Raw genomic sequence first — 20006 nt, forward strand, 5'->3', positions numbered from 1 at the left:
TGACTACCAACCAGAGGTATTTTTGCTGCTACTTCCTAACTGTAATTTTGCTACTGTTATGAACTGTAATATAAACTGTGCTTTTCAATGGTCTGAGGAGATCCTTGAGGAAAGGTTGTTCATCAACCCCAAAGAGGTGGCAACCCACAGGTTGAGAATTGCTATTCTAAGACCTTTGGACACCCTCTGAAAACTCAAAAGTGAAATTCCTAGCACATTGATGCACACAGGGAAGCCCATAAACACCATGTTAGGTTATATAAACCGAGCTGGGAATGGGCACATGGGACTAAGATTCAATCAGGACCCATCCCAACTCTGTCTTGGTAGCCTGGCTTCCTGCCAATTCAGGACACCTTTCCCTCCAGGGCTGAGCTGTCCTATTGTGGCTCCAGCTCCCAGAGCTGTCCTATTACAGCTCTAGATATAGCCTGGCTTCCCAAAAAGTCAGGGTATCTTTGCAGCTCCAGAGCTGTAACACATTTGCTTACACTCCGGGCACTATCAAGTTCAATAACAACAATTCTCCCAAAAGGATTACTAAAATTAAAATAAAAAAGTCTATTAACCAAGACTAAAGTTTTCTGCATATAAAGAGATGAAAATCTAGAAACATAAACAGGTTCTAAAATATAAACCTTTCCCTACACTCATAAAAATTGAAAATATGCAGTTAAAATTAGAAATTAAATTTTAACATTCTTTTGTATCAGATAACATTATACATTTTCTACATGCTACATGAGTCTAGGTAGAACATTTTGTGAACACTGAAATTATCTTTTCAAAAGTTACTCCGAGAAATTTATCTGAACTATATATTCCAACAACACCAACAGCTCAAGTTTACTGTCTTCCTAACTAGATCTTGTTGACTAAGACTTTACCAACTCTAACGCATTATCATTCCCATATTTAAAAAATGTGCTTGACAGAAATGCATAGCTTAGTAAAAATATTTTAACAGTCTTAGAACTTGACAAAAGTTCAACTATGAAACATATTAAATTTTCTTTAATCTCAAGTAGATAACGTATTACGTAGGAAAAAGTCCGAACACCCACTGTCCAGGAAGAACAAGGAGGACATCAAGATGTTCTGAGCAATTTCCTGAACAGCAGGAAATGAAAGGCTGGGGATGCTGGTCTGTGAGCAGTTTCCTTTTTCTAGACAGGCTCACTCATTATTAACTGATGGGAGATAACATGATATTAAAAACTGAAATCTAATGGTTCTGGTGTCATGACTGTCAGTAAATACTCAACTGGGGGAAAGTTCCTTTGGGACCCTTACTCTCTGGGGAAGGAAAAAAACCAGTCTACCTACAAAGACCACTGCAGAGCAGCTGCTTTACTGACTCATAATTGTGTCCTTCAAGACACACTGTGACTGTTTATACTGATGACAAAGGCTTTCAAGAGTTCAAGTATAAAAGGAGTCGTTTGTTTATCACCTCTACAACTCACTGAACAAAGATGAAAATAATGAAAATCTGCAGTATGTGGAGGGCCACCTTGTCATTCTGATGAAGAACCAGTATTGTCTAAATATAATTTAACTGAAAACACTACTTCAGCTTTAAATTTATTTTAATGATATGTACAAGAGTTTAACAAATTACAATTAAAACGGAATCAGTTATGTTAATTCCACATAACTTAAAATCATGCAATACTGCATGGTAAAAACAGCTTCATTCATATACAAAAAATATGACCTTGAGACTCATGACAGTGCCTGGAAATCTTTGACATAAGCTTTATGAAAAGAATATTTTATAAAAATTTAAAGATCTGATTAATTAATGCATTATTAGGAAAGATAATAAACATTATTAGTAAAGTGAGGTTACAGTGATTAATTTTAAAATTATATCAGGTATAGATAAGGTTGGATGTAGTCTCATTAAATAAATGTTCAGTTAAGAAAATAGCTTTGAAAAAGATCTTATATTGAAGCCATGTATTAATTTTGTTGAATCAGCTTATATAAACCAATAGTCAAGTTTATTCAGTTAAAGAAAATAGGACTATGCTTTCTTATACTCAATAAATAGTACTTATGTATAGTTTATGTACAAGTGAAGAAAAGTTCTTTGTAAAAAACAGACTGCCAATCCACTTGCTAAGGTTGATGTTCTTTATCCACACAGTAACTACATTGGTGAAAATGTCTAATTTAAATCACATTCAACCAGCATAAATATTTAAGCTGAATATTGTTGTAAACAATAGAAAAACCAAATTTGTTTGCATTTTTAAATCTCATCACTGTGCAACATCTCCTCATCTTAGAATGCTTTATAAAGGCTCAACAGTTTATTTTATCAAATCCAAAGCCCACTAAAGAGTAAACGCAGTGAATGCTTTTCAGAGTGCGTAATTTCCAAGGCATCCACTTGTAGTATTTATCCCATCCCAGTTCATCAGCAACAAAATACAATGCACTTAGCTATAAAAAATACTAAGGAATGTTATTGAGAAGGAAAGGCTATTTGGTAGAAGTAACTACAAAAATAATTAGTTTAAAACTTTGTAAAGCTTTAATGCAAGAACATCAGTACACTGTCTTTCCATAAACCTTAAAGCATGATCAACACCAAGACTGTAAATGTCTACCTTTCACGTACTTAAAAAGAAATTGCAGCAAAGTATTTCTAAAAATGTAAGACAAGTGATCATGCAGGTGTTAATCTGCAGGCATTTGGGGATGCTAGTGTCTGTGCTGAGCTGTTGTCTGTGGCTTCACTGGCGGCAAGGACGGGGAAGGTGTTACTTGGAAATGCAGATGTGGGACAAGTAGTGCCAACAGTGTCGTCTTCTCCGGTGTCTGAATCTGGCGTTGTAACTTCACTGTCCTGGAGCCCCAGGATCTCACAAACTGCTTGTGGCAGTTCCTGAGTATGAAAAAAAATCAAATATAACAACATTTATTCACTACTGAGGAAAAACATACACAAAGTAATCCTTCAATACTATTTGACTTTGGATTCTGAACATCTAACAGTGTAAGTGCCACGCAATCTTCTCACAAAATATTTCTGTATTATAAGTGAAATTCTAGCCATCTATTTTGTCTCAGAAAAGTTTCCTAGTTAGCTTTAAATGCCAACGTGACACAGCCTTGAGTCATCTGAGAAGAGATTCTCAACTGAGGGACTCCCCAGATCATACTGGCATGTAGGGGATTATCTTGATTGCTAATGGATGTAGGAAGACCCAGTCCACTGTGGACCACACCATTCCCTGAACAAGTGGTCCTGGGATGGGCTGCAGAAGAAACCTGGTGAGGAGCTGGAGAGGAGGCTCAGTTAACTCATAACTGCCTATAACCCAACTCTTAACATCTCTGACCTTCAAGGTCACCTGCACTCATATGCAGACAGACAGACACACACACACAGAGAGAGAGAGAGAGAGAGAGAGAGAGAGAGAGAGAGAGAGAGAGAGAGAGAGAGAGAGAGAGAGAGAGAGAGAGAGAGAGAGAGAGAGAGAGAGAGAGATCTGTTAAAGTGTTAATAAGCATGAGCCTCTGAGTGAGCCATGAAGCAGCTCTTCCATGGTTTCTGCTTTAAGTTCCTGCATTCTGACTTCCCTCAATAATGGAATGTGACCTGTAGGTGGGAAAAAACCCAGGCCTCTTCTAATTTGCTTTTAGTTGGTGTTTTGTCACACAAAGCATGAAACCAAAACAGAAGCAGTTCCTGGACCTCATCCAAGTCAGTCCAAATTACTCTATCCCAGCAATCTCCCGGAGCCACTTGTTGCTGTCTGCTTGCTTGCTATGGTCTTTACATTTCATTGAATTTTATAGGGGCTCATGTAGTCCCGGCCTAGACTCAAACTCATTATATAGCTGAGGCTGGCCTTAAACTCATGATCCTCATAGCTCTACCTCTCCAATGGTGGGACTGCAAGGATGCACCACCAAACCCCATCTAGTTTTCTAACATTCAGGACTTACCTCTTCTCTCCTCTTTATAGTTATTGTATCTCACTGGCAGGTTTTGAAACAGACTAGCTATCAAGCATCCCTAGAGCTAAACTACACAACCAAAAGACCCATGTCTGGGATGATAAAACTGAAACAAAAATTCTTTTAAAAATGAAAACGCCATCAGTTCTATGAATTACAGGGTTTGGCTGGGTCGGCCTGTGTTTCTGAGCTTGAGAGAGAAAAGTGCAACTTTTCCTCCCTGCCCCCACCCTCTTCCTCTCTTTCTTGATGCAGGGCAGAACCCAAGTATGTTTTTCTGATTCTCTGGGATTCCTTCTTCTCCAACCCTCCCCCCACAACACACACACCACCATGTGGCTGCTGGCTACCACACCGGCCTACACAGAATGGCTTCTTCCTTTTCTCTTCCATCCTCTTTTCTAAACAGCTACTGAGCTTTGCAACTTGCCTGCCCTGGACTTTTTCTATTATCTTTAATATAATTTTAAAATAAAATTGTCTGAGTTTTAAAATAACAAGAAAGGAAAGAGGGAGGAGAGAGAAAGAGACATAGAGAAGCCAAACTATAATGGTTTAAATTCAGATAAAACACTAAATTTGTCTTTGTTTTAGTAACAAGAGCCTGATAACAATGCAGTAAGATGGACTGCCATCCACATGCTGCTGGTGCTGGTGAGAACCTCTCTTTGGTGCTGGATGTTGCATAATTAATAAGAGATCCTGTTCTGTATTCATTAAGCTGGATAATGTATTGCCACTTAAAGTCTACAGCCTCCAGTTGTAGAAATATTTTCATTACTTTTGCCATTTTGCCAATTAAGTGTTTCCAATCTGGCATAATTAGTCAACTGTTTTCAATTAAGTGAGGTAACTTACAATGGTAAATAAGAAAAAAGCTTTCTGTCTGTCCTCAAATGCTGACTGCCATTTACTTGTTTTATATGAAAATCTTTTCTTGCTGATAAAAAGAGGGAGAAAAATATTGCAATTATTTGCAGCACTGTATACCTTGCACTGTGTCATCTGTAGGGAAATTGCTTCTGCTTTACATAGTATATCTTCCACATCGATTTTCATGGACAATTCATTGATGTGCTAAAAAAAAAATCAACAGAAAAAAACTAATCAAAACAGCTCTATTATGCTCTAAAACATTAACAATTTATTACCAATTATACTGCATTACAGATATTACCCTTTATATAAAAATATTTACAAATTACAAATCCACAGAAAATCTAATGCATCTTTCATTAGACTCTTTCAGGTTTTCAAGCCAATGAATAGCTAATAAGCTTACATACATTAAACCTGCAACCATCTCAAGTCTTCTATCTTAAAAGTTATAAGCAAAAGGCAATTTGTTTTTTCAAAAACTAACCTACATAAAAAACATTTGTCGGATTTACTTTCCTTCCTAAATAGGGACCTGATAACAACTGAGCAATATGTCTTGCTAAACTATAACTCTCAGAAAGCCAGGCCAGCTCCAGGTATGAGGGACAGTGTGAGTTACTCATGGAATTCAACAATACTCTGGAGAAAGGACCACCAGGGAGAAGCTCCAGAAGACCCCATCTACTGAGAGGACAGCCACCTTAAGTATTTCATTGAAGCCATAATGCTTTTCCATGATCTGCTGCTTTTCTGATTCCAGGATAGCACAACACAGAAGAAGATGAAAGTTCTTACAGGGTAGTTCCGTCCACATTACCTACAAAACATTTAAGTTACTTAGTAAACAAAATCAACTCTACATTATTTCCTCAAAGATACATGCTAATCCTAAAGCAATAAAACATGCCTAGTTGGGATAGCCCAATTTTTCTACCTAACAGATGAGACATGAAGGAGTTACAAAGAAATTAAAATCAAGTGTAATATTTGATATACTTCCAGTGACTCTTCAAATAACTTCAAATAATATCTACTTCAAATAGCTAATAATAAAAAGCACTACTGACTAATGGCACACTCATAAAGGTCAGCCTTAAAATATAAAGGTTAGATCTACTTTCAATATTTTTCCTGCACTTTGGCTTTCTCACAAATCTTCAGTACTTAGAAAAATTAAGGTGGACTAAATCTTACATATTAAAAACAGGCCTAATTATAGTACAGAAGAGCAGAAAGAGCCAGAGATACTTCTACACCATGTGCAGGAAAAATCTTGTATCACATAATCTCTCTCAAGATCAAGAGTATCCCTGATTCCAACAAAAACCGGAGAGACTACATTGAGTAATAGCTGATTTTATCCTAAATATGGGTTGATGTCAACAAAGTCAAGACCTTTGTTTCCCCCTAGTAATTAATGACATCTTTTCTTGGCAGAAAAAAGAAACCAGCAAACAATCTAGTGGAGCATAGCAGAAATCCTTTACTTTCATAAGGAATAAATCAACTTAATCTAGTTTCAGAAATTTAATTATAAGGCAATTAACCTCAACGTTTCAAGCTATCTGGTAAGCACAGATGGAGGAGTTAGTCCAGCTAAGTGGTAACAATATTCATCTTTAAAGAGCTTGGGTTCTCATTCCAGGGCAGGCACCATGCCCAGAAGTCACAGCAGCACAAACAACTCCACAGTTCCTTTGTTTTAGTTTTCTGTGGGCTTTTTTTTGTTTCTTTCCTTATGTTTTGCCTTTGGGGTGTGTGTGTGTGTGTGTGTGTGTTATTTTCTGTTTGTTTTTGTGTGTGTGCTCTTGTGTGTTTTAAGAGAGAAAGAAATAAGATTGGGTGGGTAGGGAGGGGGAGGAGCTGAGAGAAGTGGGAGGGGAAACATGATTAAAGTATATTATATGAAAACAAATTGTAATAAAAATGTTCAGGTTGTAATGACACAGATCTGACACACATGTAAATATGAATCCATGCAGAACACACTGCACAAGCCTTCTCTAATGGTAGCGCAGGACCAATCCCCAGTTGTAAAAGGTTTTCTGCTATAGATTATTCTTAACATATGTAGTACATTTCTTTCCTTGGTAGAAATTCTATCATTCCTTGGTTTTTATATAGACAATAATAAGACACTATACCCATACTGCACTTTTTAAAAGCTGTTAACAGATACTCAAGAATAGCAATAAAAAGTAATTTCTATTTTGCATTGCAGTTATCCTAAGTAGAAAATGGAATAAAGGAATACACACCCCCATACAGAATAATGAATCTCCGTTTATAGAAAAAGAAAGAGAAATAGAACGGGGGTAGGAATTAAAGAGAGCTATACCTTTTCTGAAAATAAAGAAAAACTAGGGAGGGAAGGAGAGAGGGAGAATATACTTGCTACTTATTATAATCACTGTGTTGTAACTTAAATTCTTTGAAAAAAAAAAAAAAACAAGCCATCTCCTTTGTAATACCTCAGCCTACACAGCCTATAAACCAAAACTTTCTGGCATGTTAAAAAAAATTTATACCAAAATCTAACGGTCTCACATAAAACCAAGTCTTATATTCAGTCAGAAAGCAGATGATTGTCCCATGATGCCTGAGCCCCTAGTGCACCAGAGGGCATGTCTTACTAGACAGCATTCACAGACAAGTATGGCTGGAACACCCTTCACTCTCACTAGTTCATCTAGTCTGCTGCTAGGGCATTCTTTTGATGGTATTAGAATATACTTCTTCAGGATTCCAACAGAAAAATAACAGACTTCCAGCCTTATGAAGTGAGTACCTACTGGATTCTTGGACTTTCCATTGTGGAACTGGTTGAACTACTGTAAACCACTCTAATAAATCCTTTTATATAAACATATAACACCCAACCTTTTTTTTTCTTTCTATCAGTTCTATTTGTATACAGAACCCTGACTAATACAACCCAAGAAAGGCATAGGTGGATCATATGGTAGTTCTGTTTGGCTTTTTGAGGAACCGCCACAAGATGAAACCCATACCTAGCACATTTTTAGGCCAAGAAACTGCAGATAGATTGATCATGGGCCCTACTATTAGTCTACTAAAGGGACGCAGTATAAAACCAACTCCTAACAACTTATTGCTATACCTATAGATCAATATGTCTCTAAACCCTCATCAGAGAGGCTTCTATTTGAAGTAAATGGTGCTTAACATAAAGACACACACAACTGACCAAGCTGTAGAGAATGAACCAGCAGAGTGCTCAGCCCTAAAGGGACATATATACTGTACCCCATCCATGGAGTGGATCACTATGGAAGAGAAGGGGACATATATAATGTACCTCTTCCATGGGGTGAATCCATATGGAAGGGGGGTGGAAAGAATGTAGAAGCCAGAGATGGTGGCTGACCACAAAGTAGTACTCTCTTATGGACACAGCAGGGAAGGGGCACATCTAAATTCACAATGGTTGTGACAGCACACATAAAAACCTGTGCAAGCATAGGCCAGATCAAAACAAATCCCAGCATGGATAGGGGAGCTGAGCACACAATCCTATCCCTAGCTGTGGAGCTATTAGCAATGTTAGCTGCTACAAAAGGGAGAGACAGTTTTCTCTAAGAGTGTAGCCCCTGGTGAACTGACCACCATATCCAAGGATATTTAGGCAACACAAATTGATCTTGCAGTATTTTAAAAGGGGGACAGGGAGCAAACAAATGTTGATGGGTAGGAAAGGGGGAGTGGACTTGGGAAAAATTGGGGAAGAGGTGATTACAATTAAAACATATTGTATAAAAGAATAAAAAATTTAAAATACGCCGGGCGGTGGTGGCGCACGCTTTTAATCCCAGCACTCGGGAGGCAGAGGCAGGCGGATCTCTGTGAGTTCGAGACCAGGCTGGTCTACAAGAGCTAGTTCCAGGACAGGCTCCAAAGCTACAGGGAAACCCTGTCTCGAAAACCCAAAATAAATAAATAAATAAATAAATGAATAAATAATAAATGAATGAATAAAGTCAACTCTACCAAATAAAGGATACAGGTAGCAAATGATCTAGAAAACTTTCTGGGACACTCGGCTTCAAATCTCAGTGCTATGCTTTCAAGAGAGTCCAAGAACCAAGAGCTGCACCTGAACTCAACTTGTTAGGGAAGGACTACAAATGCATTTTCAAACACCTGCCCTAGAAATTCCAGGGACTCTGTGAGAACATACTTACAACTCCTCACAGAATCAACGGTTTTCCCATAAAAAAAAAAATGTAAGAACTTACCTCCCATAATCGAAGAATATCTAGAAAACTAAATTCCCTTTTAAATCTGATTAAGAGCCATCTGAAGCAAAAATATAGATATCCAGAGTCCTGGGATTCTATAAAGAAGAAAAAAAAAAAAAACAGGGCTTATTCTTATGCTAATATGTCAGAACCAAGGAACTTTCCTCAAACTCAAATTTATCTAAGCATTCTATGTAACAAGAAGTCTTTTATGTCTGACTATATTCTGTCAATTCAAGGAAGCAATTGAAATGTACAGGGTAATTTACTTTTTAAAAACCACTACACAAACGAGTAAGTGTGTGAAGACAAGATTATACCAAGTGTTTCTTTCTACTCTTTAAAAGAACCCAGGCGACAGCAGTGGGGAATTGTTGTCTTTAATAGTTCCTTTATGCCGGGCGGTGGTGGCGCACGCCTTTAATCCCAGCACTCGGGAGGCAGAGGCAGGCGGATCTCTGTGAGTTCGAGGACAGCCCGGTCCACAGAGTGAACCAGGACAGCCAGAGATACACAGAGAGTCCCTGTCTCAAAAAAGCAGCTCCTTTACAAGCCCTAGAGAGACGGCTCAGCAGTTAGAAGTTTTGTTGCTCTTGCAGAGGACCTGGGTTCAGTTCCCAGCACCCACATGGTGGCTCATAACCATCCAAAACCCAAGTTCCCGGGAATCAGACAGGCACACATATGATATACATACATCCATGCAGGTAAAACATTCCTACACAAACATTTTAAGTTAAAAAAGAAATTTCCTTTACATTTCCACAGGCATTGCTCTACCCGCTGCGTACATCTGCAGTCACTCAACTCACCCAAATAGCTACAAAACCCGCTGTCCAACAGTCGCAGCAAGGTGCTCAGCTGGACCAACTGGGTCTTCATGCCTTGCATTTGTTCTTCAAAATTTTGATGCTTTAAAATAAAATAATTATTACCACATACTATTTAGTATTTCTAAATACATTATCACTGATAACTAAGCATATGATTCCTAATGATAAATGCTGGATTTCTACTGTACTGATTATAACAAACAACTAATTGAAAAGCTAAAACATTACTAAGAGGAATTTAATAAAGAAAAAATACCCTTTCTCTCAAACAAGGTTTACTTTCTACCTCTATTGATTTGATTCAGATCAAGAAAAGCACAGGGACAGCATCAGCAGACATAGCGACATTCCTTTCTTATGCTGCAGAAATCTTTAGAAAAGGGAGCACATGTTCAGGGACATACACAGTTCTCAAACAGTTCCCATTATTAAACATTTAGAGAAGGACGCACATGTCCTGGGACATACAGTTATCAAACGGTTCCCATTATTAACCGTTCCTTCACATAAGCATATGAAACAAAATTTTAGCTTTAACACAAACCTCATTCTAAAGAACTAACTACTTGCTTTTTAGATTTGCTGAGAGTAGGCATCTGGGAAGTCAAAGCCGTGATCATGACCATAGTAAATAAAACACTACCTGTCTTGCATGTGGTTTTTTCCACAGGCACAAAGACTATATAACATGAAAGATTGAACACAGTAGAAGATACTGTACTGTATTAGATATTTTGAAATGTCACTGGAAAGGTGATTTCATGAAAATATATATACAAGGTGTATGTGAAATTGTACGAGGCATATAGCTATTTAAGCATGTATTAATGTTGCAATATTAACTGTTCATATGATAAATACGAACAGATGCAGTCCACAAAGAAACAATTCTTGAAGTGAAAGGGTTGAGAACTACTGTGGTTTACGCTCAAACAGCCTTCAGGGTTGACTAGGCTCCTTTCAACACTGAGACAAACAACCTCAAAGTCCTTCAGGTACACTTTGACCCCTTAACTCAGAAGCTTCTACTTCTCTATGCTGCAATACCTCCTTAGCCCTTGTGAAAAGTCTTATACTAACTTTTTCACACCATCCCCTCACACTTTTTCAATAATACTATAATGTACTTTAGCAAAACTATCAGCTTAGAAGCCATTCTTGATTGTAAAACTTTCTCTTCAATGAATTAACAAATCAGCTTAATAAACTCAAGCCTCCAGAATATAGTTCCGCAGTTACCAGAAGAACTATTAGGAAAGACAAAATTAATTCACCAATCCACAGGATTTCTGCTTTAACAGTCAAAAGTTTCAGTTGGTTTGGAGTACCAACATGACTAAGCCATGCTATAAAAGGCATCTAGAAATGACAGAAATCTACTCTGAAAGAATACTCATTTCGCAAGTCCTCTGAGAGAATAATAAAGAATAAAGGACTTTTGGCTGTGTCTTGGGAACACAGGGATGAAAAGGTGAGAGTAAACCTATACAGTAAAACAGATGACGAACACAGCAAAGCTCCTTATGTTATTTGTAGTTTGCAAACATTTCCGAAGTAAGACAAAGTCTCAGCCTTGAACTACATATAAAATAAAATGATCTACAGGCATTAGGTTCAGCAATCACAAAAACAGTAAACACTAACACGGAGTAAAGCCAAACAAAACAAGTTGAGAAGCAACATCAAGTTAAAGCATAGGAAGCAGCAGTAACACAACAAAATAGCAGGCAGGTCCTGACTGCCACACACTGCCTTCCAAAGGAAAGCCATACTGTAAAAATTCTGTTAGTAGACTAACAGGAGATCATTTTAGAATATAGACTAGAACAATCAGACTCTTCTATGGAAAAGAAAAGCATAGAACACTTACTGTAAAAAAAAAAAAAAAAGACAAAATGAAGAAACTGAAACTTCTTGGTAAACAAGATGAGAAAGATTGTAAATTATAAATGTATAGAGAGTTGTCTTTATATATAAGACCTACATTCATGCACATGTGCATACATGCTGGCATCTGAAATTTGTCAATTATGCCGATCAGTTGTTTTGTTGAAAAATTATAACAAGAAAATAAACACAGTATGTTCACATTAATTGGAGATACATGCTATAAGTAGAAGTTTAAACTAAATACTGGGGAAAGATTCACGTATTCACTCTATAAAAATCTGTTGAACCACCTCCCTGCTATCTACAAATATATAATCCTGTTACAAGGAACACAATAGTTCTAGTGGAAAAAAAGATAAAACAAAAACAAGGACAGACAATTTTTATGAAATTACCATCAGTTGTACAGACCTTTATAACAAATGCCTCAGGTTTCTAGAGCACTTGGGAGTAACTGGAACTAAGAAGGCAGGCAAATCAATCAATCAAAAGATAAAACAGGGGTATGGCTAGGTTACTCCAAACGTGCCTTTCCAAATGATCCAAAGGCAACTCACTAAGTGAAGTAAGCACTGACTTAATAAAAGAACATTTAAAAACTATAAATCTTATTGAACACATTTGGAAAAGAACTAAGAGAAATGAGGATAAATTTAAAATATAGGCAATGGATTTAAGGAAACAGACAGAAAAAAATTGATGAAGAAAAAATAAGTAAATGAGAAAAGTACAGAATAAAAGAGACATATGCTTTGCAATTTCACATCTGAAGCCTTGAATTAAACTATGTTACAGTATGTACCATAAAGACTTAGCATCAAGTTTACCTGTTGTGTGCTCAGGGCTTTAAACATCATATAAGCCTCTATCTAGGCTTACTCCCTCCACCTACTCACCCACTCCAAATCATTTGCTCACTGATTGCTTGAGAAGATTTTTCTCCTTATCTCTGTTAGTAGTGGCTCTACACGACTATCCTAGCACCAATGACAGACAGAATGTTGTTGTGCAATATGCACACTTAGACACTCTGGTGATCACAGCCTTCTTGGAAAATAAGAAGGAATGAATTCTAAGAAGATGTCTGAGACACCCACATTTTAAGAGCACATGTGGAGATAAGTCAGGTATTATAATGACAAACTCCAAGACATTCAGTAAAGGTCAGAAGACTACTTAGCCCGACACTAAGTTTTATTATATAAAACTAACATGAAGTGCACAAAACTGAGTCATCTATTCATCAATAGTCTATGATGACACATGGTTCTCCTACAGAATATTAAGCATTTACTGACATCAAACCCAATAATTACTGTACTACCAGCAGATATTATCAACCTTTTCATATGAAAAACAATTCTAATATTTTGCCAGGCTCTTTAAAGCCTGATACAAAGAAGTAAAACAAAATATGCGGTAACGATTTCAAGCTCCATCATAGTAGCTAGATATATAATCAATCTTATACTAATGAACTGAACTTTTGGATTCAGTCTGGACAGAGGGAGGAATCGCTTACCATCTGGTCCATGTAAGAGGCAAAGCACCAAAAGGCGTCCACTTCATTCTCCATCACATACAGAAGAGGGGAAAGTAAGTCACTCATTCCTTGTATATATCCTAAAAAAAGGAGAAAAGGGGAAAGTCTCTGAAAACCTAAATTCTGTGAATCCCTTGTGTATATCACCACCATACAGCTGAAAATACTTTCCTCTGAGTAAAAAACTAACAGATGCTCACATTCGAAGAAAGGAAAACAAAAACATGGAAAGATCAGTTGTTTCTCACTGACTCTTTAATCAAGAACAGCTAGAATGTGAAGCATCCTCACTCCCCAGACAGCTGCAACTCTCACCCCTCCCCATCAAAGAAGCCTCTTTCCGGAGCAGAGAGCATCACAGAGATCCTCAGCAAGGTCAGAAAGCAGAGGATGACTACTGACTGAGGTGTCCAGCCCCAGACGACACACCCACACACAATCCCTATACTTAAGGAAAATCACTGAGGAGAGGACTGCAAGGTTCACAGAGTCAGAGGACCAGAAAGTCTGCTGCAGAGATATGAAAGCAAAGTCGTACTCATGAAATCTCAACAACATGGCTTCTTAAGATCTCAACACCACCAGCTGACATGCTGCCATTGAAGGACGAAGTATCAAGGGCTCCATCCCTAGACAAAAAACTACAGACAGCAAGTGACTGCTGAGAGAAGACACGGAGAGGGCTTGTGAGGGTACCTCCCTTCACTGGTTATCCATGTCATGTAGCCAGCCCAACAAACATGTTCATTCACGCAACATTAAATAGACTCAACAAGATGTATCTGTACATTCATTCACATATATCTAAACATACACATGAACATGTATGTAGCATAATTAAAGAAAAATAGGTCATGATTTTTAGAGAGAACAAGGGGGGACACGACTGGAATGAACAGAGGGAAGGGAAATAATGTAATTATATTTTCATTATAAATAATTTATAATAAGATGTGCGAAGGCATCCTAAGACAGAGGGAGGAAGAAGGAACCAGAGGAAAGTGAAATGGGCGTGCTTGAACAGAAACTACAGAAGAAACAGGCGGGCATGAAAACCTGGAAGAAACGAATGACTGAAGTATCAGGAAGGAAAGTTTCAAGTCTAGAGTGTCCAGGGGCAATGTACCAAATTAGCAAGCGAAAGAAGAACTAGAAAAGGTCCACCAGCTCTGCATGTAGTGCACTGGCTAACTCAAAAACAGAACCACTTAACTGTCACCACCTTTAATCAACACTGGGCTTTTCTCTACCCTTGGTAATCTTTGGCTGCCGTGGCTAGCAACTGTGTTTCATCCTATTAGTATCCTTGCATCTAAAGCTATAACTGTAACTACCTTTTCCTTGATTCTATAGTAATTTGTCAGTAATGACTTTGACTATGTGAAAAAGTTGCAAGTTAAGAAATCACACCCACTTAACAGTGGTGACACACGCCTTTTAATCCCAGCACTTGGGAAGCATAGGCAGGAGAATCTCTGGGAGTTCGAGGCCAGCCTGCTCTACAGAGGGAGTTCCAAGACAGCTTCCAAAGCTACAGAGAAACCTGTCTTGAAACCTCCCCTCAAAGAGAGAGAGAGAGAGAGAGGGAGGGAGGGAGGGAGGGAGGGAGGAAGGGAGGGAGGGAAAAAGAGAAAGAGAAAGGGAGAAAGGAAGAAAGGAAGAAGGAAAGAAAGAGAAGGAACAAAGGAAGAAAGAACGAAATCATATCTTTCACTTAAACTGTTCATTTTATTTTGCTTTTCACCTGGATGTCAATTTTCTTTATTTCTACTCTATAAAACCCTCAACTTTCTCATTTTACAAGTGGTTTTCAGACACCTGACTCTTGCTTACTAATTTATGTTTTGGATATTTCGCCTGTATGTATGTCTGTATACCACTGGTGGGCCTGGTATTCAGAGGCAGGAATTTGATCCCCTAGAACTGGAGTTATAGAAGATTGTGAGCAGGTGCTGGAAACAGAATCCACATCATCTGTGGGTGCTGGAAATGAAGTCTGGATCCCCTGGAAGAGCCAGCAGTGGTTTTTAGCTGCTAAACCCCTCTCTCAATCAACAAAGGAAGTGTTGTGTGAAAGTTCCTGTTCACTTGTACTTTGTGGCACCTTTTGTACAATTGTTAAAAGTAGCTTTCTGCTGTTTTGGCGACGGTGTTGAGGGTGAACACATGACAGGAAGCATTCTGCCACTGCATTACATCTTCATCTTTTTTTCCATTTCTATTTTGAGACAAAAGTCTCACTTAGTAATCCAGGCTGACTTAGAACTTGCTTTGTAGTGCCAGCAGGCTTTGAACTTGCAATTGTGCTCTCTGCCTCTATCCCAAGAACAGCTACAACTTTATAGCTCATGCCATTTAGGCTCAACACAAAAGCTTCCTGTGTCTTTCATTTGCAAATCTAGAACTTGCATTTTTACTCAGCAAAATCTTTCTTAGGGAGGCCATTTTAAAAGTATGTCTTTAAAAGGAGAACAGAACAGCCCTGCTATAAGTTACAAACAAGTGCCCATCACTCATTCCTGTTTTATCTTTTTTTTAACCAGGAATAAAGGTAAGCCAAAGTCTGTTCAGAAAATTCTGATCAGACAAATAATACAAAAAGGCACTCCTATTCACCTCATATTCCCTTATAGTAAAAGTGAAGCTTTACTTACCTTGAGTCTATTCTCTATCACCCAGTATAATTCCTTTCCACATTTACTACATTATCAGTCTGTGTTCTATTACCCACTGCAATGCCCTTCCACACAATCTTATTACATCTCCATGAATGAGTCTGTGCTCTATTATCAACCTCAATGCCCTTCCACACAATCTTATTACATCACCACAAGCCTGTGCTCTATCATCTGCTACAATGCCTTCCCATATAATCTTATCGCTGTTATGTCTAATCTCTACCTGTGGGAAAATAAGACACTACTCATATTAGCATAAGAGAACATCTAGTTCCTATAGAAGACAACCAATTTTTAATAGTTTCAAGCAAGAAATCTAGAGAATATCTTATTTAAATGTAAATATGTCTACAGGTTTATGGATATGTTTGGAAAATAACACAGAGTTTCAGAAAAGATAAGAAGATTAAATTTATCACGAGGATTTTTCCAATCTGGCACTGACAATGAAATAAAGGACAATATAAAACTAAGCCAATTAAAGTCTGAAGGAAATCTAATCTGACCTGAACAAAGTGCAAAGGAGTATGATCCTACTGTGCTAGGCAGTGCATAGTCTATGATAGAGAAATTCAAAGTGCGCTATTCAAAAGATTTATAACGTATCTTTCCTCTGGTTGGAAGTGCTTTGTTATTAAGGTACGAAGAATAACATTTTCGAAAAAGCTAATTTAATCCTTTAAGTCTTCAGCTCTCCTATGAGAGCACTACTCTATTTCTTCTGTAAGTCTCAGCTGAGGCAACCTGTCAAATTATTCTTTATCTTCAGGTAGTCTTTAAACTATTTCATTCTTTTAGATGTTCTTCAAGGTATGGGTTGTGGGGCAAAATGAATGTGTAAATTATTATTTATTGAGGAAGGGTAAAGGGGGTTACATTGTATTCACCTGCACTTGGATTCTGTACTACTGGTGACTACATCTTAATCAGCAGCACCTCAATTTCTAATGTATGTCCCTAAAATTATAGCTGGAAACATGGAGAAACAACATTCCTTATAACCCTTCTATACATTTTCTTACCCTGGAAAGAAAACTTCAGTCTACTCGCTGGTCTAGTAGATAAGTAAGCTTATCTACTAGAGTATAAAATTTTAAAAATCTCGGGAGTTAAATGTTTGTTTTGTCTTTTGTTTTGTTTTTCAAGATAGGGTTTCTGTGTGTAACAGCCTGGATGTCCTGGAACTCACTTTGTAGACCAGGCTAACCTTGAACTCATAGAGATCTGCCTGTCTCTGGCTCCTGAGTGCTGGAATTAAATAAAGGTATGCAGCAACACTACCCAGAAAAATTATTCTTAAAAACACTAGATACTGTAGCTCCTTCTTGCACACAGTATTTTGAACAGAATTTAACTTGTTATTGAACATTCAGAGTCGTCTTTGTGACATCCACAGTAACAAAACGTCACAAAACAAAAGGCCCACAGACACTTCCTGAAGAACAGTACCTGTGTTTTCTAAGTAAAATTTACTCTTAAGTTTCTGTATGTTTTTCTCAATAACAACACTGAGTTCAGGAAGATGTATTTTACTCATTATTCATCTGTGAGCTAAGAAAACAAGTCAATATGAGGGAGCCATCAGAAGACTAGATTTACTACCTTGGTTACGGTACAAGTGAAGGACAAGAGATGTGGCCCACTATTTGCAAAGTCAGCTATCTCTGCTTCTAATAAGCCCAGTTATTCATGGAAACCTTAACTATATTTCAGACACCTGAAGCGTCTGATTAGAAGGTCTGGTTAGTATAGACAGAGATGGCAAATGGATACAATTCTCAAACTATTTCTGGCAGAATGCACAGTCTTTTTTTTTTTTATTTATTATGTATACAATATTCTGTCTGCATGCATGCCTACAGGCCAGAAGAGGGCACCAGACCCCATTACAGATGGTTGTGAGCCACCATGTGGTTGCTGGGAATTGAACTCAGGACCTTTGGAAGAGCAGGCAATGCTCTTAACCGCTGAGCCATCTCTCCAGCCCAGAATGCACAGTCTTATGTGAATTCTTATCTCAAAATTATCGCCGGAGAGAATGCATGGGTGCCACCTGCTGTCAAAACAATGCTCCTATTCTCCACAATAGTAAAGTGTGAAAATGGCAAGGGACTGGAGTGCTCAAAGGGTAGAGCAGTGGTTCGCCTCCTTCGTAATGCTGTGACCCTCTTGTCATGGTGACCCAAGCCATAAAAATATTTTCACTGTTTCTTCATAACTTGATTTGCTCCTGGTATATATTATAACTTAAACATCTGATATGCAGAATATCTGATATGCAACCCCAAAGGAGTCATGCATGACCCATAGGTTGAGAACCATAGAGATAAGACTGCTAGCCAGTAACGAAGATTAGAGTCTCCAACCCTGGATCAATTATCTTTTTAATGAACCTTGAGTCACTTTCTGAACCAATACACTTTATTGATAAAGTGAAACTAATAGCCTCACTTCTTCAAATAGCTATTATAATTTAAAATTAAAATCAAATCAAGTATGACAGCACTGTATAACTTGAAAGTCATTTCATATGCTTTCAATGATTTAATATGAAGCACACAATGGTATGGCAGACAGGACTGGCTACATTTTTTTACTTTAATAAGAGCTCTATAATTTTCAATCTATTGTCATTAAAAAGGCTAATGCCTTTAGAACCATAACCAAGAGAATAAAAACAAACAATGAAGAAATGTTATTTAAAATTTAAGATTCACTTGAGTTTAAATGTGATGAATATCCAATCAGCTACTCCAAAAGATGCCCAAAGTTCAACTGAAATAATCTAGAAAACACTATTTCTTACAGTCTCTAGCTGGGAGCCATTCGAATGGTAGTTCAGAAATGTGCATTATTTATTATTTATAATGGGCTGATGCTTAGGGAAAGAAACAGCTCAAGGTCTCTTGCTACTTAAAAATACTGGTTCCCTTGAGCCCAGTACTCAGGAGGCAATAGCAGGTGGATGCTGTGAGTTCAAGGCTAAAGCTAGCCTGATCTACATATCAAGTTCTAAGCCAGGCAGGGCTACAAAGTAAGACCAACCAAAACAGTACTGTTTTGTTAAGTTTTCTCCCCTGTAGTGTCCCTTCCCTATATGATTTCCATTTCCCATGCCAGTCCTAATAACCCATTTTGGTAGGACTCACAAAACAATCTACTCCGCTCCACAGCCTGAGAGCTCCAATCAGAAGGAAGTGTACACAATGGTTCTCAGACTTTCCCACTGCATTTTTAATGTCTTCCTAATCTTCCTTCAAGAAACAACAGCTCCATTTACTACACACTTATTCCAAATAATTCATCAAGGGATGAGAGCTTCAGATTTTGATGCATTTCAGATTTCCAGATTAGGAATGCCCAAAGTGAAGTCTATGTGCACACTCAAACTCCAAAGTCTGATGTGAGGGAGACCTGGCTACTACTTTTGTAACTCCAGTGGTCTCCAGAGTTGATTCAGCTGCTCTGGCTGGTTGCAAGAGTGTCTGCTTCCTCATTACCACTCCACAAGAGTCATTCCTGAAGTTTTACACTCAAAGGATGACCTCTTCCAAATAGAGGAAAATGGTATCCAGTCCAGGGGATCTGAGGGGCTTCCCTCCCCAGCCTCCCCAGATAGAACTTCCAAATAAGCTCTCAAAATCCAAAAAGCTATAAAATCTGAAACACCTGGTTCAAACCATTCAGGTAAAAAGATGTTGTGACATTTTGTTTGTAATCTAACAAATAAAGCTTGCCTGAAGATCAGAGGGCCAAGCTAAGCCACTAGTTAGCCACAGAGGCCAGGTAGTGGTGGCACACACCTTTAATCCCAGCACTCAGAGGGATCTCTGTGAGTTCAAGGCCATCCTCGGCTACACGAGATTGAATCTGTCTAAAAGAGAAATGGAGCTCACACAATGGTAATACCAGCTCTTGGGAGTCTAAGCCTTTAATCCCAGCACTGGGG

The 20006-nt window shown here is 38.1% G+C and overlaps 1 protein-coding gene across 2 annotated transcripts in view; it reads right to left on the reverse strand.

Annotated features, from left to right (window-relative positions):
- Nucleotides 1–1571: 1571 nt before the first annotated feature.
- Tbc1d15 (TBC1 domain family member 15) overlaps nt 1572–20006 on the reverse strand; it is a 55629-nt gene continuing 37194 nt past the window's right edge. For both annotated transcript variants that reach the window (XM_038314428.1, XM_038314427.1), the window contains 6 exons: nt 13359–13459; nt 9926–10025; nt 9111–9208; nt 5555–5671; nt 4966–5052; nt 1572–2896 (listed from right to left, as the gene is read on the reverse strand). In XM_038314428.1, the coding sequence (XP_038170356.1) occupies nt 2678–2896; nt 4966–5052; nt 5555–5671; nt 9111–9208; nt 9926–10025; nt 13359–13459 (722 nt within the window). In that variant the 3' untranslated portion in view covers nt 1572–2677. The remainder of the gene's footprint in view (nt 2897–4965; nt 5053–5554; nt 5672–9110; nt 9209–9925; nt 10026–13358; nt 13460–20006) is intronic.

The sequence above is a fragment of the Arvicola amphibius genome, chromosome 17 (genome assembly GCF_903992535.2).
Source record: "Arvicola amphibius chromosome 17, mArvAmp1.2, whole genome shotgun sequence".
In the NCBI taxonomy this organism is placed as follows: domain Eukaryota; kingdom Metazoa; phylum Chordata; class Mammalia; order Rodentia; family Cricetidae; genus Arvicola; species Arvicola amphibius.